The sequence below is a fragment of the Staurois parvus genome, unplaced genomic scaffold, assembly GCF_062004578.1.
Source record: "Staurois parvus isolate SC_StPar_1 unplaced genomic scaffold, SC_StPar_1.0 ptg001146l, whole genome shotgun sequence".
In the NCBI taxonomy this organism is placed as follows: Eukaryota; Metazoa; Chordata; class Amphibia; order Anura; family Ranidae; genus Staurois; species Staurois parvus.
The window spans coordinates 1,061,325-1,088,909 of record NW_028318942.1 but is presented as its reverse complement, the minus strand read 5'-3'; the positions used below and the strand labels follow the sequence as shown (position 1 = coordinate 1,088,909).

The following is a 27,585-nucleotide window of genomic DNA, read 5'->3' as shown; positions in this document are numbered from 1 at the left end:
AGTTTGGTTGCCCTTCTCTGTACTTTCTCCAGTTCCCCAATGTTCTTTTTGTGAATTGGTGCCCAAAACTAAACTGCATATTCCAGATGAGGTCTTACTAATGATTTGTACCGGGGTAATATGATATATCTCTCTCTCTGGAGTCTATACCTCTATTAATACAAGAGAGGATTTTGCTCGCTTTAGAAACCGCAGCTTGGCATTGCATGCCATTATTAAGCTTGTGATCTACCAGAACTCCCAGATCCTTCTCCACCATCGATTCCCCCAGTTGTACAATTACTTTTAAATATATTTTAAAAAAGCTACATACTGTAACTATAGAGATCATAACACTATATGAGAAGGAAATGTTTCTTGAACTATAGAGAGTCTTCTGACCTCACCCTGCATGGACATCCACCTGCAGTTCATTATCTATACAGTGCTACCTCGGAGTGTTTTGGAGCCATTCTAGAAATGTTTTAATCATGTCCCTGTACAGTATTTATGCCTTTAAAGTGCACTTTATAAAAAGTTTTGAATAGATAAAAATCTTTTTTTTTTACTTTTTTCTGACCTCAGGTTTACAAATTTTCTGCAATATGAAACATCACGAAGAACGCATTAAATTTGTAAACCGAGTTAGTAGGTTGGTGCCTAGCACCATCATCTGATAATTGTAGAGGGAAGTACTGGACTGCACATCTGAAATAGTCATCAATCATTACACAAGTGCTTTTATAATGGTTGCTTATTCAAGAATTTTTCCATCAATACATTCTTCAGATTAGCTTTCCTGAAACTGAGCCAGGGGTACTCCATAACAGAAGTTTTGTAACTTTTACCACCGTCAGACACTTATCTTTCTGTATTAAACATCATATTTAGAGATGAGCGAATCGAAGTAGCCGAAGTGGAATTCGAGTCGAATATCGGAAATTTTTCCGAAAATGGCAGCGGACATGTGCGGCGACGGAGCGGGGATGTCTGGGAAGGCGCGCAGACAAGGCGCGCTGACCCATAATGCATTCCTCAATGACATGTGATCGCATCAGCCAATCAGCAGCCAGCCAGCCAGCACTGTGTAATGGTCGAGCTATAAATAGCGGCCATTTTGGAATTCTTCATTTGCCTGCAGTCATTGAACAGAGGCAGACCGCTCTGTATTAGGGACAGAGTTAGGGCCACAGAAACGATACTTGGGGACAGAGAAACGTTACTTAGGGACAGAGAACCATTACTCAGGGACACAGAATTGTTAATGAGGGCCACAGAATCGTTACTTAGGGACAAAGAAACGCTAGTTAGGGCCACAGAATTCTTACTCAGGGACAGACAAAATTGTTACTGAGTGCCAGAGAATTGTTACTTAGGGCCACAGAAACTTTAGTTAGGGCCACAGAATTGTTACTCAGGGACAGACACAGAATTGTTACTGAGGGCCACAGAACTGTTACTTAGGGCCACAGAAACGTTATTAGGGCCACAGAATTGTTACTCAGGGACAGACAGAATTGTTACTGAGTGCCAGAGAATTGTTACTTAGGGCCACAGAAACTTTAGTTAGGGCCACAGAATTGTTACTCAGGGACAGACACAGAATTGTTACTGAGGGCCACAGAACTGTTACTTAGGGCCACAGAAACTTTAGTTAGGGCCAAAGAATTGTTACTCAGGGACAGACACAGAATTGTTACTGAGGGCAACAGAACTGTTACTTAGGGCCACAGAAACTTTAGTTAGGGCCACAGAATTGTTACTCAGGGACAGACACAGAATTGTTACTGAGGGCCACAGAACTGTTACTTAGGGCCACAGAATTGTTACTCGCACAGACACAGAATTGTTACTCAGGGACACAGAATTGTTACTGAGGGCCACAGAACTGTTACTTAGGGCCACAGAATTGTTACTCGCACAGACACAGAATTGTTACACAGGGACACAGAATTGTTACTGAGGGCCACAGAACCGTTACTTAGGGCCACAGAATTGTTACTCAGGGACACAGAATTGTTACTGAGGGCCACAGAACTGTTACTTAGGGCCACAGAATTGTTACTCGCACAGACACAGAATTGTTACTCAGGGACACAGAACTGTTACTGAGGGCCACAGAACTGTTACTTAGGGCCACAGAATTGTTACTCGCACAGACACAGAATTGTTACTCAGGGACACAGAACTGTTACTGAGGGCCACAGAACTGTTACTTAGGGCCACAGAATTGTTACTCGCACAGACACAGAATTGTTACACAGGGACACAGAATTGTTACTGAGGGCCACAGAACCGTTACTTAGGGCCACAGAATTGTTACTCAGGGACACAGAATTGTTACTGAGGGCCACAGAACTGTTACTTAGGGCCACAGAATTGTTACTCGCACAGACACAGAATTGTTACACAGGGACACAGAATTGTTACTGAGGGCCACAGAACCGTTACTTAGGGCCACAGAATTGTTACTCAGGGACACAGAATTGTTACTGAGGGCCACAGAACTGTTACTTAGGGCCACAGAATTGTTACTCGCACAGACACAGAATTGTTACTCAGGGACACAGAACTGTTACTGAGGGCCACAGAACTGTTACTTAGGGCCACAGAATTGTTACTCAGGGACACAGAATTGTTACTGAGGGCCACAGAACTGTTACTTAGGGCCACAGAATTGTTACTCGCACAGACACAGAATTGTTACACTTTCAGGTCTCCTCACACTGCTGGTGTGTTCAATTTTTTGTCATAGGGTGCTGGCAGATTACGGGCCTCCCATAGCTGCTGCCAGGCCCCTAATCTGCCATGGGCCCCTATACCGCCTCCTCATGCTGCTGCCAGGTCCACAGTCTCTCATGGGTCCCTGTACGGCCTCCCATTGCTGCTGTCTCCATCGCCACACTCTGCCATGTGCCACTTTCAGGTCTCCTCACACACTGCTGGTGTGTTCCATTTTTTGTCATAGGGTGCTGGCAGATTACGGGCCTCCCATTGCTGCTGCCAGGCCTGTAATCTGCCATGGGCCCCCGTACCGCCTGGTCACGCTGCTGCTGGGTCCACAGTGTGTCATGGGTCCCTGTACCGCCTCCCATTGCTCCCACTCTGCCATGTGCCACTTTCAGGTCTCCTCACACTCCTGCTGGTTTCCATTTTGTCATAGGTTGCTGGCAGATTACAGGCCTCCCATAGGTGCTGCCAGGCCCCAAATCTGCCATGGGCCCCCATACCGCCTCGTCACTCTGCTGCTGGGTCCACAGTGTGACATGGGTCCTTGTACCGCCTCCCATTGCTCCCACTCTGCCATGTGCCACTTTGAGGTCTCCTCACACTCCTGCTGGTTTCCATTTTGTCATAGGTTGCTGTATGGCCTCCCATTGCTGCTGCCTCCACCGCCACACTGTGGCTCCAAACACTGGTTTTGGCCCCGTGACTGGCCAAATGAGTGAAGTGTGCGGTGATTCTAAGATCGACGGCACTCATCTGCATGTCATACTGAGTGACAGTATTATTTCTCTTCCCCAGCAGACTCCAAGGGCATTTAAATTAAAGGTACAGTGTTCTGCACTAATATTAAGTCTCTCTGAAGCCTAGAAACACCCTTTTTTAAGTTAAATTCACAGCGAATTTATTCGACTCGAATCGAATATTGTCCACGAATTCGCCGAATCAGTCGAATCGAATTTTTCATTTCTTCGCTCATCTCTAATCATATTGTTCAAGAAAATCATCCATATATGGTGCAAAATTTCATCATCCTGTGATAAAGAGTATGGGTATATGCACGATGATGGTATTGGTACCACCAAAAAAACACCACTTGATTAATAAATGATTAAAGTGAGCCTGTCATCCATTATAAATGTCTGAAGTTCAATGTGCTGGCCAAGAACCACCACCACAATTTGCCTTCTCTTACCTTTCTTGTCCAAAAAAATGATTCAGTACCATCTGAAACTACCAAGAAGAAAGATTCTTGGCAGAGTAATGTGGGAAGAGTAATCCCGGAGGACAGTGATGTGGGAGCCAGAGTGACGTTAAGTCAGAGTGATGAATAGTGTGGCCATGACCAATGCTGGTCCACAGTGGTGTACGGGAGGTCGAGACCAGAGGAGAGTCCATGGGCAAAGATTGATAACAGAGGAGTGTGGTGTGAGGCAGAATGAATTGATCCAAAAGTTTTATGGTAGAGAGTGCATCAATGGAAGAGTGTTTCCAATAGATGGTTACAACTTCCATAGGAGGGTACTGCAGTCCAGACAGGATCTAGAGGGGGGGAACAGTGCTTTGAGAGGAGAGCATTTGTGAGGGTGAACTATTCAAGATGAGTGTGGTGCAGGTTAAAGTGCTTTGGGAGATGAGTGCTGTTTGGAGGGTGGGGCTGGGGTGATTTCAGAAGAAGGTTTTGCAGCAGAGCACTTCCAATGGAGAGTGGTGTGGGGGAGAGTGCAATCAGAAGGATGGTGGTGTGGAGCAGAGTGCTTCCAGTGGGGAGTGGAACAAGGGAAAATGCTTCCACAGGACAGGTAGAATGTTTTCAGTAGTGCTAAGGAGAGCGCACCAAGAGGAGAGTGGTGCTTGGGATCGCAAATGTAGAGGAGAGTGGTGCTGGGGAGAGCACTTCCAGAGGAGAGTGGTGCTGGGGAGAGCACGTCCAGAGGAGAGTGGTGCTGGGGAGAGCAGTTCCAGAGGAGAGTGGTGCTAGGGAGAGCAGTTCCAGAGGAGAATGGTGCTAGGGAGAGTGTTCCAGAGGAGAGTGGTTCTGGGGAGAGTGTTCCAGTGGAGAATGGTTCTGGGGAGAGTGTTCCAGTGGAGAATGGTGCAGGGAAGAGAGCATCCAGAGGAGAGTGGTGCTAGGGAGAGAGCTGTTCCAGAGGAGAGTGGTGCTAGGGAGAGCAGTTCCAGAGGAGAGTGGTGCTGGGGAGAGTGTTCCAGAGGAGAGTGGTGCTGGGGAGAGTGTTCCAGAGGAGAGTGGTGCTGGGGAGAGTGATCCAGAGGAGAGTGGTGCAGGGAGAGTGTTTCAGAGGAGAGAGGTTCTGGGGAAAGTGTTCCAGAGGAGAGTGGTGCAGGAGAGAGTGTTCCAGAGGAGAGTGGTGCAGGGAAGAGAGCATCCAGAGGAGAGTGGTTCTGGGGAGAATGTTCCAGAGGGGAGTGGTGCTGGGGAAAGTGCATCCAGAGGGGAGTGCTGCTGGGGAGAATGTTCCAGAGGAGAATGGCTGTGGAGAGAGTGCATCCAGAGGAGAGTTGTGCTGGGGAGAGTGTTCCAGAGAAGAGTGGTGCTGGGAAGAGTGCATCCAGAGGACAACAGTGCTGGGTAGAGTGTTACAGAGGAGAGTGGTGCTGGGGAGAGTGCATCCAGAGGAGAGTGGTTTTAGGGAGAGTGTTCCAGAGGAGAGTGGTTCTGGGGCAAATGTTCCAGAGGAGTGGTGCTTGTGAGAGTGTTCCAGAGCAGAGTTGTTCTAGGGAGAGTGTTCCAGAGAAGAGTGGTTCTGGGGAGAGTGCATCCAGAAGAGAGTAGTTCTGGAGCAAATGTTCCAGAGGAGCGGTGCTTGGGAGATTGTTCCAGAGCAGAGTTGTTCTAGGGAGAGTGTTCCAGAGGAGTGGTTCTGGGGAGAGTTTCTCAGAGTTAAATGGTTCTAGGGAAAGTGTTCCAGAGGAGAGTGGTGATAGGGAGAGCACATGCAGAGGACAGCAGCATGTGGTAGGATGCTTCCAGAGGAAAATTGTGCTCAGGATAGCGTATCCAGATGACAGTAATGTAGGGGTGAGTACTTCCAGAGGAGAGTGGTGCTGGGTTAATGCATCCAGGGACCAGTAGTTTGGGGAAGATTGTTTCCAGAGGAAAGTGGTGTTGGGAAGAGTGTTTCCAGAGGAGAGCGATGTTAGGTACAGTGCATCCAGAGGACAGGAGTGTAGGGAAATGCTTCCAGAGGAGAGATGTGATGGGGAGAGTGATTCCAGAGGGGAGCGATGTTGGGTACAGTGCATCCAGAGGGGAGCGATGTTGGGTACAGTACATCCAGAGGAGAGCGATGTTGGGTACAGTGCATCCAGAGGGGAGCGATGTTGGGTACAGTGCATCCAGAGGACAGGAGAGTGGGGAAGTGCTTCCAGAGGAGAGAGGTGATGGGAAGAGTGATTCCAGAGGGGAGCAATGTTAGGTACAGTGCATCCAGAGGACAGGAGTGTGGGGAAGTGTTTCCAGAGGAGAGAGGTGATGGGGAGAATGATTCCAGAGGGGAGCGATGTTGGGTACAATGCATCTAGAGGAGAGCGATGTTGGGTACAGTACATCCAGAGGAGAGTGATGTTGGGTACAGTGCATCCAGAGGAGAGCGATGTTGGGTACAGTGCATCCAGAGGAGAGCGATGTTGGGTACAGTGCATCCAGAGGAGAGCGATGTTGGATACAGTGCATCCAGAGGGGAGCGATGTTGGGTACAGTGCATCCAGAGGAGAGCGATGTTGGGTACAGTGCATCCAGAGGAGAGCGATGTTGGGTACAGTGCATCCAGAGGAGAGCGATGTTGGGTACAGTGCATCCAGAGGGGAGCGATGTTGGGTACAGTGCATCCAGAGGAGAGCGATGTTGGGTACAGTGCATCCAGAGGAGAGCGATGTTGGGTACAGTGCATCCAGAGGAGAGCGATGTTGGGTACAGTGCATCCAGAGGAGAGCGATGTTGGATACAGTGCATCCAGAGGGGAGCGATGTTGGGTACAGTGCATCCAGAGGAGAGCGATGTTGGGTACAGTGCATCCAGAGAAGAGCGATGTTGGGTACAGTGCATCCAGAGGAGAGCGATGTTCGGTATAGTGCATCCAGAGGGGAGCGATGTTGGGTACAGTGCATCCAGAGGAGAGCGATGTTGGGTACAGTGCATCCAGAGGAGAGCGATGTTGGGTACAGTGCATCCAGAAGGGAGCGATGTTGGGTACAGTGCATCCAGAGGAGAGCGATGTTGGGTACAGTGCATCCAGAAGGGAGCGATGTTGGGTACAGTGCATCCAGAGGAGAGCGATGTTGGGTACAGTGCATCCAGAGGAGAGCGATGTTGGGTACAGTGCATCCAGAGGGGAGCGATGTTGGGTACAGTGCATCCAGAGGAGAGCGATGTTGGGTACAGTGCATCCAGAGGAGAGCGATGTTGGGTACAGGAGAGGGCTTCTAGAAGACAGTGGTGCTTGGAAGAGTCATTTCTGAAGACTGTGGTGCAGGAGAGAGTGCTTCCTATAGACAGCAGTACTGCAGAGAGTGCACTGAGGAGAGTGATGTGGAGCAAAATGCTTTCAGTGGGGAACGGTCTGTGGATGAATGCATCCAGAGGAGAGTGGTGCAGTGGAGAGGTCATCCAGACAAGCATGCATTTAGAGGAGAGTAGGACAAGGAAGATAAAGCGCCAACATCAATGTATCAGCTGGTGTGCTCTTTTCCCTTTTCTATTGTATTGTGGAGCGTGTATTTGGATGATGATTCAATAAAGGTGATTTTATTGGACATGCAGCCAACCGGATTTCTATTTCCTATTATTTATTTATTTCAGGTACTTATATAGCTCTGTCAATTTACACAGCACTTTACATATATATTGTACATTCACATCAGACCCTAACCCTCAAGGGGTGTAGAATCTAAGGTCCCTAACTCACATTCATACATACACATACTAGGGCCAATTTAGACAGGATCCAATTAACCTACCAGCATGTCTTTGGAGTGTGGGAGGAAACTCACACAAGCACAGAGAGAACATGCAAACTCCATGCAGGAGGTGCCATGGTCAGGAATCAAACCCATGACCCATTTACTGCAAGGCAGACGTGCTAACCACTAAGCCACTGTGCCGCCCCGTTATGCAGACTGCATGGAGCAGGGCCAGCACCTGTTAGTGTGCGGAGGTGGAAAAAGCACAGACCGACCTGGACCTTCTATATAGTACAAGGAAGATAATGCGGGGAGAGGGTAATGCGGTGGAGAAACTTCTTAGAAAAGAGTGATGCAAGCGATATTGCAAAAGACAATGATGTCACAAATGCCTGAGTAGTGCAGGAAAGTGGGGTGAGAGAGCAATGCTGTCTCAGAGCTAATGGGGGGAGAGTTCAGAGTCGGGTGGTATGGAGGACAGCAAAGACAACAATTTCTGGACTTAAAAAGAAACTTTAAGACAAATAAAATAACTACCATTGCTGACTTGTTTTTGAAGGTTAATTTTTTTGGGGGGTGCATTCCTGCTTTTACAGAATTAATGACTTGAGAGAAGCATGTGTACATCATCCTGGGACTTCACTGGCTGCATGCTCCTTTGGACACAGCTGATCACATGACATGGTAAAAGGCCAATCACAGCAGCCTTTTACCACGTGATCAGCTGTGTCCAATCACTTGCCAGTTATCAGCAGTACTTTCCTCATGCTGTGACAGTGTGAGGAAAGCACTACAGGTAACTGGCAACTATCAAAGCAGACATCTCCATTGATAATCAGGGCACTGATTATCTGTGCCCTGATCAGTGCAGCTCCAAAAGTGGCCAACAGTGTTGCCCATCAGTTCCCAGCAGTGCTGCCCATCAGTGCTCAACAGTGCTGCCAATCGGTGCCCAACAGTGCCGCCTATAAGTGCCACCAGTTAATGCCCTTCAGTGCTACCTATTAGTGCCCATCAGTGCCTCCCCAACAATGCCCACCAGTGCTGCCTTATCAGTGCAGCCTGTCAGTGCCCATCAGTGCTGCCTATTAGTGCCGCCTCATCAGTGCCCATCAGTGCTGCCTATTAGTGCCGCTTCATCAGTGCCCTTCAGTGCTACCTATTGGTTTCCATCAGTGCCTCCTCATCAATGCCCACCAGTGCTGCCTCATCGATGCTGCCTCATCAGTGCAGACGGTCAGTGCCCATCAGTGCTGCCTATTAGTGATGCCTCATCAGTGCCCATCAGTGCCATCTATCAGTGCCCATTAGTGCTGCATATCAGTGCAGCATCATCAGTGCCTCTTTATCAATGTCCACCAGTGCTGCCTTATCAGTGCATCCTGTCAGTGCCCATCAGTGCTGCCTATTAGTGCCACCTCATCAGTGCCCATCAGTGCTGCCTATTAGTGCCGCTTCATCAGTGCCCTTCAGTGCTACCTATTGGTTTCCATCAGTGCCTCCTCATCAATGCCCACCAGTGCTGCCTCATCAATGCTGCCTCATCAGTGCTGCCTATTAGTGACGCCTCATCAGTGCCCATCCATATCAGTGCAACATCATCAGTGCCTCTTTATCAATGCCCACCAGTGTTGCCTCATCAGTGCAGTCTGTCAGTGCCCATCAGTGCTGCCTAGTAGTGCCATCTCATCAGCGCTGCTTATCAGTGCCCATCAATGCTGCCTGTCAGTGCAGCCTCATCAACGCACATCAGTGAAGGAGAAAAATTACCGGTTTGCAAAATTTTAATATAGAAACAAAGAAAACTTTTTTTATTTGCAAATTTTCGCTTTTTTTCATTTATAGCGCAAAGAAAAAAAAACCCTCACTGTTGATTAAATACCACCCAAAGAAAGCTTTATTTGTGTGAAAAAAATTATAAAAATTTCACATGGGTACAGTGTTGCATGACCGCGCAATTGTCATTCAAAGTGTAAAAGAGCTGAAAATTGACCTGGGCAGGAAGGGAGTAAACGTGCCCGGTAGGCGAGGGGTTAAAGAAAACTGAAAGAAATACAGAGGATACCACAACTAATCTCCTTCTGTAAATACAAAGTGTCTGGCTGCTTTGTGTATATTATCAGATGCAGGGCTCAGCATTAACATCCGCCAAGCTTCCTTTGTAGGGATTTCATGTTATGATGACGCCTTTGAATTGTTGCTGGGAAACCCCCAACATCTGTTTGCATATAGACAAATGCACTGCTGCTGTGTTTAACCCCTTCTTGATGGGTATACTGAGCAAGGCAACTGCAGCTGGTTTCTTTTTTTCCCATGCAATATATACAGCCTGGTAATTAACCTCCTTGGCGGTATGATTCTTTCCGATTTTTTGTGCTGAAAGCGGTACATTTTTTTGCATGGAAATATGTAGTTTTTTATTGTAGGCTGTAATTTTTAGGAATAACTCACTGAAATCTGTACGAACAAGAGTCTAGTAAACATTCCGGATATGATAAAATTTGAAACACGAAATCATAAATTACAATTTAATAAATAATCATAAAAAATAATAATATAATAATAATAAATTTAATTCAATAATATAATCAAACCAAAAATACTGAAATTTGAAATACAGAGGCAAATTCGCACATCGCTGAGCAAAGTCGCAAAATCGTTTTCAGTGTCTGATGACGAATTTCCCCCACGAATCATTATCACTCAATTCTGCAAGTAGTTCTGATTTACTATCGCTGTTCTCTAGCTGGTCTAAACCCGCTTTTGACGTAAAGGGACGCTTTTTGGACGCCATGGACTTTTCTCAGTTTCCAGGCAGAAAGAACAGTCAAAATGCAGGCAGGGCGCAGGACAAAGCAGTAGGGACAAAATATATGTGAAATGCATTGAAACAGCAATGACAGCAAAAATGACATTTTTTAAAAATTTCAAATTTGCCGCCAGTTCCGGCGCCCGAACGTCCCGACGTCGCAGGGACCGGAACACAGAAGCCGGATGCCGGCATCGGCCGGAGGAGATGGCCGGGGACGCTGCAGGGGACACATCGTGGGAGCAAAGGACAAGGTAAGTGCTTCAGGGACCCCCAGAGCAGCGTCGCATGGTAAGCCCGAGTGTAGCTCGGGGTTACCGCTGTTGGTATAGAAATTTTACCCCGAGCTACACTCGGGAATACCGCTAAGGAGGTTAAAGGACAGTGGTATGAAGAAAGTATTGAGGCTGCCAACGCTCCATTTCATCGCAGGCTGTATCAGCATTATGGTTGCCCTCAAAGGGCTGGTTGTATTTGTAAGACTAGATTTCCCAGAGCACCCCCACCCTCCATTACATCAGATGTCAAGAATCTCACACCCTCCCTAACCTCACTGTGCACCCCCTTTGGGGGCAGAGCTGGAAAGCAGAAAGTGCAGGGTCTGGAGGAGGACCAGAGGAGGAGGGGAGTCAGATACCAGAGTCTGCTGAATGCAGAGACCAGGGGAGGCAGAGATGAGGGGGTGCTGCAGCTGCACTGAGAGGTGCAGGATTTGGCAGAGGAGTTCTATTCTCCTCTCTGCTGCCAACTGCTGAGACAAGGTGGGGCCCAGACAAGGGGGTACCTGCAGGAGAGGTGCAAGGGCCACATAAAATGGCCTGGAGGGCCGGATTCGGGCCGCGGGCCTTGTGTTTGACACCTGTGTTCTAAAAGGAGGGGATCCTGTGGCTTCAGTGCTTTCTAAATCACAGAAAAACTATGCATGCTTTCAGCATATCAAACAGCCAGAGGAAGCCAGCAACCAAGGGTGGACTGACAACTCATGGGGCCCCCGGGCAATAGGAGTCATGGGGCCCCTGTGTCCTTGCCCAAACTCAAAAAAGCCTATGAAAAAGGTACCAGGGGCATCTCATGGGGCCCCCTACTGACCCCGGGCCCTCGGGCAGTGCCCGAGCTTCCAAATGGTCAGTCCGCCCCTGCAGGCAACTAGCAGTTTCTGAAAGCCTGGCTCCCTAAAGTAGATATATGAGCACAGGGGCGGACTGACCATTTGGGAACTCAGGCACTGCCTGAGGGCCTGGGGTCAGTAGGGGGCCCCATGAGATGCCCCTGGTACCTTTTTCATAGGCTTTTTTGAGTTTGGGCAAGGACACAGGGGCCCCATGATCCCCTATTGCCCGGGGGCCCCATGAGTTGTCAGTCCGCCCCTGGTTCACATTAAGTTTCTCTAATCCCCTGGTTTTCAGTCATCCACAGAGGTACCTTTAGTTAAACATCAATAATATTACTGTTAATCAAACCCCTGATTTTCATCTGTAAAAACTGAAGAGAACAAATTCAATGCATCTGCATTTTCCTTCACATTTGTGACCAGCTTCCCATGTTTATCTGTTTTGTGGTCTGTTCTTTATTAAGCTTTTTACTATGGAAATATTTGAAAAGACATTTGTGGTTACTCGTATTCTATTTTAGCCAGCCTGGATTGCCCCCTTACATTTTTTGTTGCATTCCTTGTATATCTGGAATGACGAGGGTGTCCCTTCTATTCTGTACTTTTTGAAGGTCTATTTTTGTTCATTTATTTGTATTTTTACACTAGAAATTAGCCACATAAGTTATAATTTTTGTTCTAGTCTAGCAGAAAGGGAGAGTGAGAGGGCACAGCCAGTGGTAGAGTAAATATTGGGACAATGGAACCTCTGCCAAAGCTGGCCATACACAGCCCAAATTTTAAATTGTCGAAAATTTGAACCACGGGTGGCCCTGTTGACACTACTAGACTTGACAAAATTTAATCAAGAATGCAAAGAAGCCAGGTAGAAAGAAAGTTGGCCAGACAGCTGCAGTCATTGTTCAGGTATCCAGACAGCCTTAGGGGCCCGCTGTCTGAATACAAAAGCTGGCAGCAGGATATTCATTCCTTCCAGATGTTTAGCGTGGATGGGGGATCTATCTTTCTCTCTTTCACCCCAGCAGATCCAGCTATACAGTTTTAGGCTGGTTGTATAAACTACAGACTTCCTTCCAGCCCTGGCAAATATAGACATACCCATTGTTAAATCTGGCAATGTAGTTGTCAGACATATCACGAGGACATTTACCTGAAAATTATGATGCATTCGGTGTTTAATTTTTTTTTTTTTTACGTAATCTGAACTCACAGAGATAGGTCCATTGGCAAAGATGCTGTGACTCAACACATACAAATGCATGGAATTTTTTCTTCTGGGTACCCACACAAAACCCCCCCCCTTCCCCCCCCAAAAAAAAAATGTCTGGCATTTTAGGCATGTTACAGGCAGTCAGATGCAGCCAAAAAAGGAAAGGAAAAGCAATAGTATTGCATGTACTCTGCATAATCTAGGAATAAGCTGGATGACTAACTGGGCTTTGTTTATAGGAGATATATAAACAGCAGAATGCAGAGAATTCCCATTTCTTAAACACTGGTGCTAGTCTGAATAATATTTCCCTTCCCATCTTTATAAAGCATTTTATTTCTGTACTTCTAGATAGGATCAAAGACGTCATGCCGCTGACTCTGCCAAGTGGTATTGGCCCACTTCAAATGGGATAACAATCCACCACAGCTCAAGGAACGTCACGCAACCTTTTATGTAGGGATAGGGTTGGGTTCGGTCCAGACCATTGTTCGGCTAAATTCAGAAGACAGCTGTCAATGAGCCGAAGGCGGGGGATTCACTATCCTGCTGCTGCATGTACACAAAGTGGCGGGAATGCTTGTGAAATCATTGACTTAATATGGCCATATTAGGTTAATATTATTGATCTAAATGGGGTTAGCACTTCCACCTGGCAGTACTAGGGTCCTTGGCTCGAATCCCAACCATAGCACCACCTGCCTGCAGTTTGCATGTTCTCCCTGTGCTTGCGTGGGTTTCCTTCGGTTACTCCGGTTTCCTCCCACTCTCTAAAGACATGCTGGTAGGTTAATTGGCCCCTGTCTAAATTGGCCCAAGTATGTGTGTATGTATAAGTTAGGGACTTTAGATAGTACGCCCCTTGAGGGTTAGGGACTGATGTGAATGTATAATATATGTAAAGCATTGCGTAAATTGATGGCAATATATAAGTACCTGAAATAAAAAAATAAATAATCTATGGGCAGCACAGTGGCTAAATGGTTAGCACTTCTGCCTGGCAGCACTAGAGTTGTTGGTTCGAATCCCAACCACAGCACCACCTGCCTGGAGTTTGCATGTTCCGCCTGTGTGGGTTTCCTCCGGGTACTCCGGTTTCCTCCCACACTCCAAAGACATGCTGGTAGGTGAATTGGATCCTGTCTAAATTATCCCTAGTATATGTATGTATAAATGTAAGTTAGGGACCTTAGATTGTACACCCCTTGAGGGTTAGGGAGTGATGTGAATGTACAATATATATGTAAAGTGCTGCGTAAATTGGCGGCGCTATATAAGTACCTGAAATAAGTAAATAAGACCATGTGACTATATTAGCTCAACGATGGCACAAACATCCCTGTCTCTTTGTGTACATGCAGCTTTGGAATGGTGAATCCCTTGACCCAAACTCATTGGCCTGACAGTGCCAGTACAAGGTCATAGATATAAACCCCATTCATGATGTGCAAGCTTAGGGTATCCTACACCCAGCAGTCAGATTCAGTAATATGCACAAATCCAGAATTTTGCTGCACCCCTTGGTATATTTACGGATCATTAAAATGACATCACAGGTATGGTAGGAACATTAAAAAGGTAACACGTTTCGTGCTAGATTTAGCGCTTACCAGGGGCGGACTGACAACTCATGGGGCCCCCCGGCAATAGGAGATCATGGGGACCCTGTGTCCATGCCCAAACTCAAAAAAGCCTATGAAAAAGGTACCAGGGGCATCTCATGGGGCCCCCTACTGACCCCGGGCCCTCGGGCAGTGCCCGAGTTTCCAAATGGTGAGTCCGCCCCTGGCACTTACTCAAACACATTTTGCTCTAAATTAAGTTTAATTTCCCTTTTAATGTCTCTGTCATACCTGTGATGTCATTACAATATTCCAGATTTGTGCATGTTACTGAATCTCACAGACGAGCTGTGCAGCACCCTGGGTTCCAGTTCACAACATGTAAGAGTCGGTCACTCACCCGGTGTGCCATCATTTTGTGTACAGCCAGCAATCACTCGCTTGTCAAAATCACAGTCGCTATCACTACCCCTGTCAGACTTGTAACAGAAGGAAGGCACCCCATCCCTACAGTAAACCATTGCTCCCAGGGCAGCCGCCCCTTGTCCCGGCCCTGGACCAAACCCAAGCTCATCCTTACCCCTAAGGGTCCATGGAACCCTGATTGAGAATGTCTCCATTAAAATCTGTAGCACCGGCTAACCTCAAGGTAGCTTAGCATTTCCACAAACTATAAAATAGTTCATTTCATTGTATACAGTGCTCAGCATAAATGAGTACACTCCTTCTGAAAACTAAGTGTCAGGGAATGCTCATATCTATGCGTGAGCGCAGAACCCGTTAGCCCTGCTCGTGGCCAATTGGCGAATGTGCGAAGGCACATTGGCACCAGACGGGCTACTTAAGCTGGGCTAATGCCTTGCATTAGTGCTGTTTGGTCCTATACTTCTGAGCATCCTCTTACCTGTGATTCTGTTGCTGATCTGATCTGTTATTGACCCTGCTAGAACGCTGCCTGCACCAACCCCTGGCCTGCCCTTTGACTATTCTTCTGCTTACTCTGCCTGCTAGTTGCTGACCCAGACCACCTGACCTTGCTTTACTCTGATCCTGCACCTGATTTGGCTTATCCTTGCCAGTATCCTGCTCCTGCACTTCTGCCCAAGTGTCATCTGCCAACCCGTTCCTGCACCTCTGCCAGTGTGCCATCCACCAGCTGCTCCTACATGCCTGACGCACGTCAACATCCATCCGCAGAAGTCCTACCAGGCACTTGGACACCTCTGTGCTCCAGCGCTCCCTATTACTCTACCAGGGCCCCTGAACCAGAGCTGCAAGGGAGGCCCTCCTCTGCACTTCAGATTCTACTACCAGCTACGTTACAGTAAGATTTTAATCAATATCTCAATGAACACAAGCGCAATTTCCAACATTTTTACAAAACTGAGTTTTATAGAACATTTGTTTAGTTCATTACATGAAAATAAGGTAAATAATATAACTTAGATTACAAAATCTTCAGTTTTACTCAAATTAGTTGATGCAAAAATGAATATACCTCCACAACAAAAACTACGGCATCTAGTATTTTGCATGACCTCCATGATTTGTAAGGACAGCGCCAAGTCTTCTAGGCATGGATTGGACAAGTTGCCGACAAATTGCAAGACTGATCTTTTTCCATTCTTCAAGAATGACCTGTTAGAGCCTGGATGCTGGATGGAGAGTGATGCTCAACTTGTCTCTTCAGAATCCCCCCATAGGTGTTCGATTGGGTTCAGATTAGGAGACAAACCTGGCCACTGAATCACTTTTTTCAGAAATGCAACAGTAGCCTTAGATGTGTGTTTTGGATCATTGCCATGTTGGAAAAGTGCACGACGACCAAGGGCATGGAGTGATGGGATCATCTTCTCGTTCAGTATAGAGCAGTACATCTGTGTATTCATGATACAATCAATGAAATGGAGCTCCCGGACACCAGAAGCACTCATGCAGCCCCACAGAGGGACACTACCACCACCATGTTTCACTGTAGGTACCATGCATTTTTCTTTATACTCCTCATCTTTTCACCTTTGCAACGCCATACAGTTTTGAAGCCATCCATTCCAAAAACAATTATCTTGGTCTCATCACTCCAGAGTACAGAATCCCAGTGGTCTTCTGTTTCAGCATGGGCCCTGGCAAATTCTACGCGGGCTTTTTTGTGCATGGGCTTTAGGAGAGGCTTCCTTTGTGGACGACACCCATGCACGCCGTTCCTCTGCACTGTACGCCGTATTGTGTCACGGGAAACAATCACCCCAGTTTGGCTTTCTATTTCTTTAGATAATGAAGTTGCATGCCGATTTTCTTCAACCCTTCTCATCAGAAGATGTTCCTGTCAAAGTGTTAACTTCCATGGACGGCCTGGACGTCTCTGTGAGATGGTTCCAGTTCCATCGTAATTAAATTTATGTATCACTTTTGCTGCAGTATTCTGACTGATAAGTAAAGCTTCGCTGATCTTCTGGTAGCCATCACCTTTCTTGTGTAAATAAATTATTTTCTTTCTAAGGCCTTGTGAAATGTCTCTTCCATATGGTGCCATTGTTGACAACATGAAATGGGAAGGGTTTTCTTTGTTAGGTAATGGCCTTATATAATCAACTGTCTGCTGGACACCTGTTTAATGAATAATTCGACTCACCTGTAGTTGAATTCTTATTAATTAGAATTTTGTTGTCTAAAATGCTCCTAAGACTTTCATTGGGGTGTATTCATTTTTGCAACATTTGTTGAGAAAAATACTTTTTTTGTGTGTGCAAATTGACAAATCTTGTTTGCAATCAATGGCCGGCATTTGTGGGAGGATTTTGCAGTACAGTGTCCCATAGAAAATGTTGATTCTGAAAGAAAAGTAAGTTTTCTGACAGATCTGTTTGGGTGTACTTATTGGGCTCCCTTTCTAAAAAAAGCTATGTGTTTACTCAGTTGACTCCAAAACCAAAAGGTCTTAAAGCATTGCTTGTGGGGTTGTGTTCTGGGAATCTCATACAAAGGCTGTCAATGTTCCAAGTCAATCTGCTGGATGCAAACAATTATGAATATTATTGTTTTTCAATATTGCTAACTTTTATTTAAAAATCGCTGTTTCAGAAATGTTGTACTGTGCCAAGAACACTATCTGCATTGCAGACTCACTTACCTACATTAGTAAACAGAAAGTAAATTGAATTATTTATGTCAGTGAAGTCAATAATATGGAATGCATTTAAAATCGAAACGAATGAAATATTAAAAATATGCATCCTCCACATCCTCTAGCCCAGTGGTTCTCAAACTGTGGGTCGCGACCCCTTTGGGGGTCGAACGACCCTTTCACAGGGGTCCCCTAAGACCATCAGAAAACACATATTTCTGATGTGTAAAGAGCAGCTACTGTGTAGAAAGCAGCTACTCTATTAAAAGCAGCTACTGTGTTGAAAGCAGCTGTATTGGAGGTAAAACGACACTTCATGAATTATAATTACGGGGTAAATAATTTTATGGTTGAGGGTCACCACAACATGAGGAACTGTATTAAAGGGTCGCGGCATTAGGAAGGTTGAGAACCACTGCTCTAGCCATTCTCCACCTACTTCTAATAATACGTTTCTCTAACTTTGCTGACCCTCTAAAACACAAAATAAATATTTGGTTGCTCTAGGTAATTATCGGTTTTTACAATGTATTGATGACATCAAGTTATCTTGGTTACATCAAGCAAAGGCTAAAACACAGTTGCACAAAAAAACACAAAAAAAATCCTTATTTAAAGATTAGTAGAGGACTAAAAGACATGACGTTACACTTCTGCCAACGAATCCATCATTATCTATCAGAAAGAACTAAATTGGGCTTCTTGGTAATTTCCTCTGGAGGAACTCAGCAAATTCCATTGTCTGCAGGAAGAGACTGGGATTTTCGAAGGCTTATAGTAATACAATAATATTTATTTGTACAGATGAGAAATCATTCCCAACAAAGTTCCCACAATGGCAGGGAACATTTGATTTCTGCCCTTTCAGGGTTCATTTCCAGCAGAACATGGTGCAGGAAACCTGTGTTCTGTGTGCGTTTCCTTCTCCACATTCAAAATATATTTCGCTTGCAAGCTGCGGCAGGCGTCAATGTAATCCTAATGACTCGCCTGCACCGGATCACATAGGTCGCATGCACTGGATCACATAGGTCGCCTGCACCGGATCACATAGGTCGCCTGCACCGGATCACATAGGTCGCATGCACCGGATCACATAGGTCGCCTGCACCTGATCACATAGGTCGCCTGCACCGGATCACATAGGTCGCCTGCACCGGATCACATAGGTCGCCTGCACCGGATCACATAGGTCGCCTGCACCGGATCACATAGGTCGCCTGCACCGGATCACATAGGTCGCCTGCACCGGATCACATAGGTCGCCTGCACCGGATCACATAGGTCGCCTGCACCGGGTCACATAGGTCGCCTGCACCGGATCACATAGGTCGCCTGCACCGGATCACATAGGTCGCCTGCACCGGATCACATAGGTCGCCTGCACCGGGTCACATAGGTCGCCTGCACCGGATCACATAGGTCGCCTGCACCAGATCACATAGTTCTCCTGCACCAGGTCACATAGGTCGCCTGCACCGGATCACATAGGTCGCCTGCACCGGATCACATAGGTCGCCTGCACCAGATCACATAGGTTGCCTGCACCGGATCACATAGTTCGCCTGCACCGGATCACATAGGTCGCCTGCACCGGATCACATAGGTCGCCTGCACCGGATCACATAGTTCTATTGCACCAGGTCACATAGGTCGACTGGCACCGGATCACATAGTTCACCTGCACCGGATCACATAGGTCGCCTGCACCGGATCACATAGGTCGCCTGCACCGGATCACATAGGTCGCCTGCACCGGATCACATAGGTCGCCTGCACCGGATCACATAGTTCACCTGCACCGGATCACATAGGTCGCCTGCACTGGATCACATAGGTCGTCTGCACCATATCACATAGTTCTCCTGCACCAGATCACATAGTTCGCCTGCACCAGATCACATAGTTAGCCTGCACCAGATCACATAGTTCTCCTGCACCAGATCACATAGTTCTCCTGCATCAGATCACATAGGTCACCTGCACCAGATCACATAGGTCGCCTGCACCAGATCACATAGTTCTCCTGCACCAGATCACATAGTTTTCCTGCATCAGATCACATAGGTCGCCTGCACCGGATCACATAGGTCGCCTGCACCGGATCACATAGGTCGCCTGCACCGGATCACATAGGTCGCCTGCACCGGATCACATAGGTCGCCTGCACCGGATCACATAGGTCGCCTGCACCGGATCACATAGGTCGCCTGCACCAGATCACATAGTTCTCCTGCGCCAGGTCACATAGGTCGCCTGCACCGGATCACATAGGTCGCCTGCACTGGATCACATAGGTCGCCTGCACCGGATCACATAGGTCGTCTGCACCGGATCACATAGGTCGCCTGCACCGGATCACATAGTTCGCCTGCACGGATCACATAGGTCGCCTGCACCGGATCACATAGGTCGCCTGCACCAGGTCACATAGTTCTATTGCACCAGGTCACATAGGTCACCTGCACCGGGTCACATAGGTCGCCTGCACCGGATCACATAGGTCACCTGCACCGGATTACATAGGTCGCCTGCACCGGATCACATAGGTCGCCTGCACCGGATCACATAGGTCGCCTGCACCGGATCACATAGGTCGTCTGCACCATATCACATAGTTCTCCTGCACCAGATCACATAGTTCGCCTGCACCAGATCACATATTTCGCCTGCACCAGATCACATAGTTCGCCTGCACCAGATCACATAGTTCTCCTGCACCAGATCACATAGTTCTCCTGCACCAGATCACATAGGTCGCCTGCACCAGATCACATAGGTCGCCTGCACCAGATCACATAGTTCTCCTGCACCAGATCACATAGTTCTCCTGCATCAGATCACATAGGTCACCTACACCAGATCACATAGGTCGCCTGCACCAGATCACATAGGTTGCCTGCACCAGATCACATAGGTCGCCTGCACCAGATCACATAGTTCTCCTGCACCAGATCACATGGTTCTCCTGCATCAGATCACATAGGTCGCCTACACCAGATCACATAGGTCGCCTGCACCAGATCACATAGGTCGCCTGCACCAGATCACATAGTTCGCCTGCACCAGATCACATAGTTCTCCTGCACCAGATCACATAGGTCGCCTACACCAGATCACATAGGTCGCCTGCACCGGATCACATAGTTCTCCTGCATCAGATCACATAGTTTGCCTATATCAGATCACATAGTTCTCCTGCATCAGATCACATAGTTCCGAAGTACCATGCAATGCGGTTGCAAAAGTAGTGCATTCAATACTTTTGGTGCGATCCAGTGCAATTTCAGTTGATTCAAATTAATAGGTTGAAAACTGTATCGCACGGACAGAAACATGGAGCTCCTTCCTGTGCGTTTCCAGTGTGAACTAGCACTAAAAAATTGTAACTTAATGCAATAATACATTTCAAAATGATATTCTGTAAACAGGTCATCCTTCTGTCCATTATCTCTTTCTTATTACTTCTGAAAGGAATTATTTTGGCAGGCAATTATTCACTCCCCATGATCATTTAAAGGCTGCAAATTTATTCCATGGCCATATGTCATATACCATTGCTGCCTGAGCCACCTGCCCAAGCTCATGTCATGTTAAAGGTGGAAAGATACCTAGAAGATTTTAAAGGGAACGTCTGTACGAGTATTTATAGGAAAATTATTTTTAGTCATTTTGACGAATTGATGAATGATGTTTGATGTTTGTAAAAAGAAAAAAAAAAAAGCTTTAATTATTTGATTTTGGGGCGAATGGACTTTTACGGACAAAAACTACATTCACTGTTTGAAATTCGTTCATTCTAGAAAATTTATTTTAATATTCTTGTTATCACGGTTAAAAATGAATGTCAATTTGACCCCGTTAATCATTAGAAAATTGAATGAATGGTCTTTACAAACACATTTTTGAACAAAATTCAACAATTGTATGGCCAGCTTCAAGGATAAGTTCACCTTTTGATAACATGTGAAATGTTATACCCGTATAGGGTGTAACATGTAACATGTTATGAATGCACCAGTTCCCGCTCCACCCTGCTTTGACACCGAGCAGGGATCTTCTTCCCTCTCGCTAGCTGTCAAATTTAAAAAAAAAAAAAAAAACCACGGATGTTAAGGGCTCTGAGGTAGTACATTCAGTCTTCCTGTCAGTATATCTACTTGCATAAACATTCCATACAGGCAAGCAAATATAGACAGATCTGCTGATCACTGGTGCAATGCTTTAAAGGCTCCAGAAAAAAAAAAAAAAAAAAAAAAAAGCAGTTTTTTTTTACCTGCAAAAAAATGTGCATTTATTATTTTGGATACCTTTAAAGAGGAAGTAGTAGATGGAAGAAATAACAAACTGTGGTAAAGCATTGAAATATATTTGTTCAAAAATTAACATCTTGGTACCTTTATCTTGAGAAAAAGAAAAATGATTTTAAAAAAAGACATTTTTTGTTCATTGAAATATATTTTAGATTATTTTTGGTTCAGAAGATAAGTTGTAAATCATAGTTATTTAAAACAGAGTTCCGCCCAAAAGTGGAAATTCTGCTCATCCGCCTCCTACCCCTCTCATTTAGCATCTTTTTGGGGGGAGGAGGTCCCTGGTTTTGACAGGTAACCACTCCCACTTCTGGCTCAGTTCAGCCCCCCCTCAGCCCTCTGGGACACTTCACAGGTCCCAGATGACTGCGGCCCATTCACAAAGCACTGCACGCTTCAAGCATGCGTAGTAGGAAAATGGCTGTGAAGCTGTAAGGCTTCACTGCCGGTTTCCCTTAGCCAAGATGGCGGCTCCAGCACCCGACAGCCGTTTGAAGAATGGGCTTGGGTTGAAGACACCAATGGACCCCTGCACAGATAAGTGCCGTTGCATACTGAGCTGGAAGCTCAGCCCCCCGCAGCCCTCTGGGACATTTCGCAGGTGCCACAGGACTGTGGCCCGTTCACGTGCTTCAGGCATGCACAGTAGGAGACCGGCTACGAAGTTCTAAGCCTTCACTGCCGGTTTCCCTTAGTTATGATGGCGGCGCCAGCACCCAACAGTCGACTGAAGAATAGGCTCAGGGGGAGGACATCAATGGAACCCTGCACAGATAAGTGCCGGTACATACTGAGCCGCAAGCTCGGCCCCCCACAGCCCTCTGGGACACTAGGACTGTGGCCTAATCACAAAGTGTTGTGTGCTTCGCGCATGCGCAGTAGGAAACTGGCTTTGAAGCCATAAAGCTTCACTGCTGATTTCCCTTAGCCAAGATGGCAGCACCAGCACCTGACAGCTGAATGAAGAATAGGCTTGGGGTAAGGACACCGCTGGAACCCTTGACAGCTAAGTGCCCTAATATTAAAAGTCAGCAGTTACAATACTTGTAGCTGCTGATTGTTAATTTTTTTTAAGGGATGGCGGCCGGGCGCTGGAACTCCGCTTTAAAGAGCGCTGACTTTAAGCCGGCCAAACATGGATCGAAATTTGGCCAATAGGGACCGGTCAAATTTCGATGCATGAATGGGCAGGGAGATTCAGTACTACCACCTTGTTGGAAAATTTCTGCTCGATCATCACCACTGGCTATAGCCAGCAGTGAGGAAGGAAGAGTGGGAGGAATTGAGTCAGTTTTTTTCCATTCAACTCGCCGGTTGAACAAAAAAAAAAATGAATCATCTATGGGCTGCTTTAGAGCCCTAAGATATATGTCTTCCAAATTGAAATTTAAGCCTTAAAGGCATAAAATATCCAAAAGACCTCTACTACATATTATCGAGGGTTTGGTTAAAGCGGAGTTCCCTTCATTTTTGTGTTATTAAAAGTCAGCAGCTACAAAAACTGTAGCTGCTGACTTTTAACCTCTTGCCGTCCGCCTGCTGTTTATAAATGGCAGGGCGGTGGCAGTCCAGGGGCGGGTTGCCGTTCATAAACGGCACCCGCCTTTTCTAGCTGTGTGCGCTCATTGGGAGCACGCAGCACCGCGATCCGGTACCCGCTGTGTCCTCTGGACACAGTGAAACACCGATCGTCAGACGGGACCTCTGTACGAGGTCCCGATCATGTGATAACTGATAGGCCAATCAGTGATCACATGCAAAGTAGTAAGCAAGATGTCACTTGTGACATCATTGCTTACTACGTGTGAAATCTGTGAATGATCACAGAGGTCACATGGTACAAGGCTATTCACAACAGCCTTGTACCATGTGACAAGGTGTGACCAATCACAGCTCACTCAGTATTTCTCAATGGCTGCAAGAATGCAGACAGAGAGAAAGAGAAATGATTGCTTTTACATCCTATATGGGTGTAAAAGCAATCACTGTAAAAAAAAAAAAAAAATCTTCATCACCCCCCACAAGTAGTACAGTGTCACCATGGTGACACTGTACTGCTAGGGTGACAGTATGTAAAAAAAAAAACATAAAAAATAATATAAAAAAATAAAATAAAAATGTAAACAAAATGTTTAAAAATTATAATTTTTTTGTTATAAACTAATTTGGCTTATTTTTTTTTACTAAAAATATAATGGAATAAATTTTGGTCAAGATTTATGATGAAAGATTATTTATTTGCAAAATTTTATAAGAAAAACACTTTTTTAAAAATGTTTTGGACTTTTTCATTTACATAGCAAAAAAATAAAAATCCCAGCGGTGAATAAATACCACCAAAATAAAGCTTTATCTGTCTCAAAAAAATGGTAAAAAATTCATATGGGTACAGTGTTGCATGACCGTGCAATTGTCATTCAAAGTGTGATAGCGCTGAAAGCTGAAAATTGCCCTGGACAGGAAGGGGGTGAAAGTGTCCGGACAGGAAGTGGTTAATAAACACACACTCACCTGTCCCAGGGTCCAGCGATGTGCTCACCCGCACCGTCCCTTCTCTCCCTCTCTTCTCCCCGGCGCTGTGGGCACCGGACTGTGACAACTTGTGGTTTCACAGCTGGGTGCCCACTGCGCTGCGCATCCTGATTGGTTGGGCAGACTTCTGGGACCTGTGAAGTGTCCCAGAAGACTGTGGGAGGAAGGAGGGGGGCCGAACTTCCAGCTCACTTCGCCGCGGTGAACTGAGCGGGAAGCGGGAGCGGGTACCTGTCAAAACCAAGCATCTGCTTCCCCCAAAAAAGTGCCAAATATGGCAGAGTGTGTGTGTGTGTGTGTGTGTGTGTGTGTGTGGGGGGGGGGGGGGTAAACAAGTGGAGCTTCCACTTTTGGGTGGAACTCCACTTTAAGTAAAAAAAACAGTAATAAATATTCCCAACTCCACCATTACAGTTTTCTTTTATAATGAAGAGAGGATACAAGGATATGTCAGCTGATGGGGTCATCCCTCATCTTTGGCATTACGTCCATAGCACCCAACCCCTGCCTGCACCCCAGATCCTCTACTGGTTGTATGTCCCCCTTCTTCTATCAGGCAAGTTGCCCATCAATGCACCGAATGATGGGTGCTTGGGAAAGAGGTTGAACAGACATGGATGAGCAGCATGCAGGGTACTACTATTATTACAGATTTTTTGAATTTGCTGTTGCATTGAGATGCATTTTCCGGGATGGAATCATTGAGTCTTGTTTGGGAGGTATATGTACATCATTAACTTAAAAGCCAGTGATGACTTATACAATCCTACTTGCAAGCCTAAGTCATACAACTGCGTTTTAGGTGGCTTTTACTTTTTTTTTTATTCTCCAAAAAAAGTATTTTATTGAAATATGAAAGGCATATCAAGTCATATACAGATACGGATCACAGTCCGCACATAGACATCTTGCATGTTCTCCCGTAACGCAGACGGGTCATAAGATGTTTGTTTAAAGTGCGATTCATCTCGAGGCAAAATATCATAATATAACAAATGAATAATACAAACCAGTAGATATAGTGATTATAGCAGGTAAACTAGATAAGTATAATGGACAACGATCCACTGGGTAGGGAGTTCTCAGATAACAGGACAGTGAAGCGCAAGGCAGAAATATCATCTCAAGGCGTGTAAAGTGGCTTTTACTTAAACAAAAATTACGAACAAGGTTCATTTTAAACATTGGAAAAATATTTTTGACATTGTATCATCATAACAAAACAAAAATTGGACACCATTGGATAGAGATACTTAGACAACCCCATGGATCCGCTCTATTTACAACGCACAACAGTCCACATCATGCTGGTGTCTCATTACATCCTTCTGAAATTCTTGTTTTTTCCAGCCAGTTCTATACACACCCCACAGTCAGACAGAACAGTTCGATATTTTATCACCAATGCGATCATAGGACTAACCTGAAACATGAGTGAAGACCAAGACCATAAGGCAGAGGTAGACAACTCCTGGGGAAGGTACAGACATGCTGAACGCAGGCAAGACTAAAGCTTTGCTCAGGATACAAACTACAGAAGCGAGGGGAAGTTAAGACTGACAGCTGGGAGGGGTTTAATCACATAATGTATGAGAGGGAATGTACTAGGGGTCCAAATAATACTGGGGCTCAAGAAAAGAAATATTAAAATGTCAGCAAAGCCACGCAAAGGCAAATAACAGCACAATAATAATAATAATAATAATAATAATAATAATAATAAGAATGATGATGATGATGATGATGATGAAACAAACAAGCAAACATTAAGCATGTTTATCTCCAGTTAACTATTGTTCTTTTTTCTTATTTGTAAAGCAAAAAACTGACACTTTGTTTATTAAATAATAAATATTCGTGTTATACAAATAGGATTGTAAAAGACCTGGGGAACCCCTGAGCATTTCAAGGAAAATAGCAGTGCCCCTGTTTTATACTCCTTACCCCTGCACTCTCCTGCACCGCTCTTCCACTGCTCAGCTCTAGACCCCCTAAACTCACCTCTGCACCCCTCCTACACTGATCACCTCTGCACCACTCCCTGCACCCCTCCTACACTGATCACCTCTGCACCTCCATACACCACCCTCACATTGATCACCTCTGCACCCCTCCTACACTGATCACCTCTGCACCACTCCCTGCACCCCCTCCTACACTGATCACCTCTGCACCTCCATACACCACCCTCACATTGATCACCTCTGCACCCCTCCTACAATGATCACCTCTGCACCACTCCCTTCACCCCTCCTACACTGATCACCTCTGCACCACTCCCTGCACCCCTCCTACACTGAGCACATCTGCACCACTCCCTGCACCCCCTCCTACACTGATCACCTCTGCACCTCCATACACCACCCTCACATTGATCACCTCGGCACCCCTCCTACACTGATCACCTCTGCACCACTCCCTGCACCCCTCCTACACTGATCACCTCTGCACCTCCATACACCACCCTCACATTGATCACCTCGGCACCCCTCCTACACTGATCACCTCTGCACCACTCCCTGCACCCCTCCTACACTGATCACCTCTGCACCTCCATACACCACCCTCACATTGATCACCTCGGCGCCCCTCCTACACTGATCACCTCTGCACCACTCCCTGCACCCCTCCTACACTGATCACCTCTGCACCTCCATACACCACCCTCACATTGATCACCTCTGCACCCCTCCTACACTGATCACCTCTGCACCACTCCCTGCACCCCCTCCTACACTGATCACCTCTGCACCTCTATACACCACCCTCACATTGATCACCTCTGCACCCCTCCTACACTGATCACCTCTGCACCACTCCCTTCACCCCTCCTACACTGATCACCTCTGCACCTCCGTACACCACACTCACATTGATCACCTCTGCACCCCTCCTACACTGATCACCTCTGCACCACTCCCTTCACCCCTCCTACACTGATCACCTCTACACCTCCGTACACCACCCTCACATTGATCACCTCTGCACCCCTCCTACACTGATCACCTCTGCACCTCCATACACCACCCTCACATTGATCACCTCTGCACCCCTCCTACACTGATCACCTCTGCACCACTTCCTGCACCACTCCTACACTGATCACTTCTGCACCTCCATACACCACCTTCACATTGATCACCTCTGCACCCCTCCTACACTGATCACCTCTGCACCACTCCCTGCACCCCTCCTACACTGATCACCTCTGCACCTCCGTACACCACCCTCACATTGATCACCTCTGCACCCCTCCTACACTGATCAACTCTGCACCACTCCCTGCACCCCTCCTACACTG

The 27,585-nt window shown here is 46.4% G+C and overlaps 1 protein-coding gene across 2 annotated transcripts in view; it reads right to left on the bottom strand.

The window, feature by feature from the left end:
* The window catches only part of LOC149439225 (SLAM family member 5-like), a 116,690-nt gene extending 90,869 nt beyond the window's left edge, over window positions 1–25,821 (bottom strand). For both annotated transcript variants that reach the window (XM_089659286.1, XM_089659287.1), the window contains exon 1: window positions 25,708–25,821. In XM_089659286.1, coding sequence (XP_089515412.1) covers window positions 25,708–25,774 — 67 coding nt within the window. In that variant the 5' untranslated portion in view covers window positions 25,775–25,821. The remainder of the gene's footprint in view (window positions 1–25,707) is intronic.
* Between the last annotated feature and the right edge of the window lie 1,764 nt (window positions 25,822–27,585).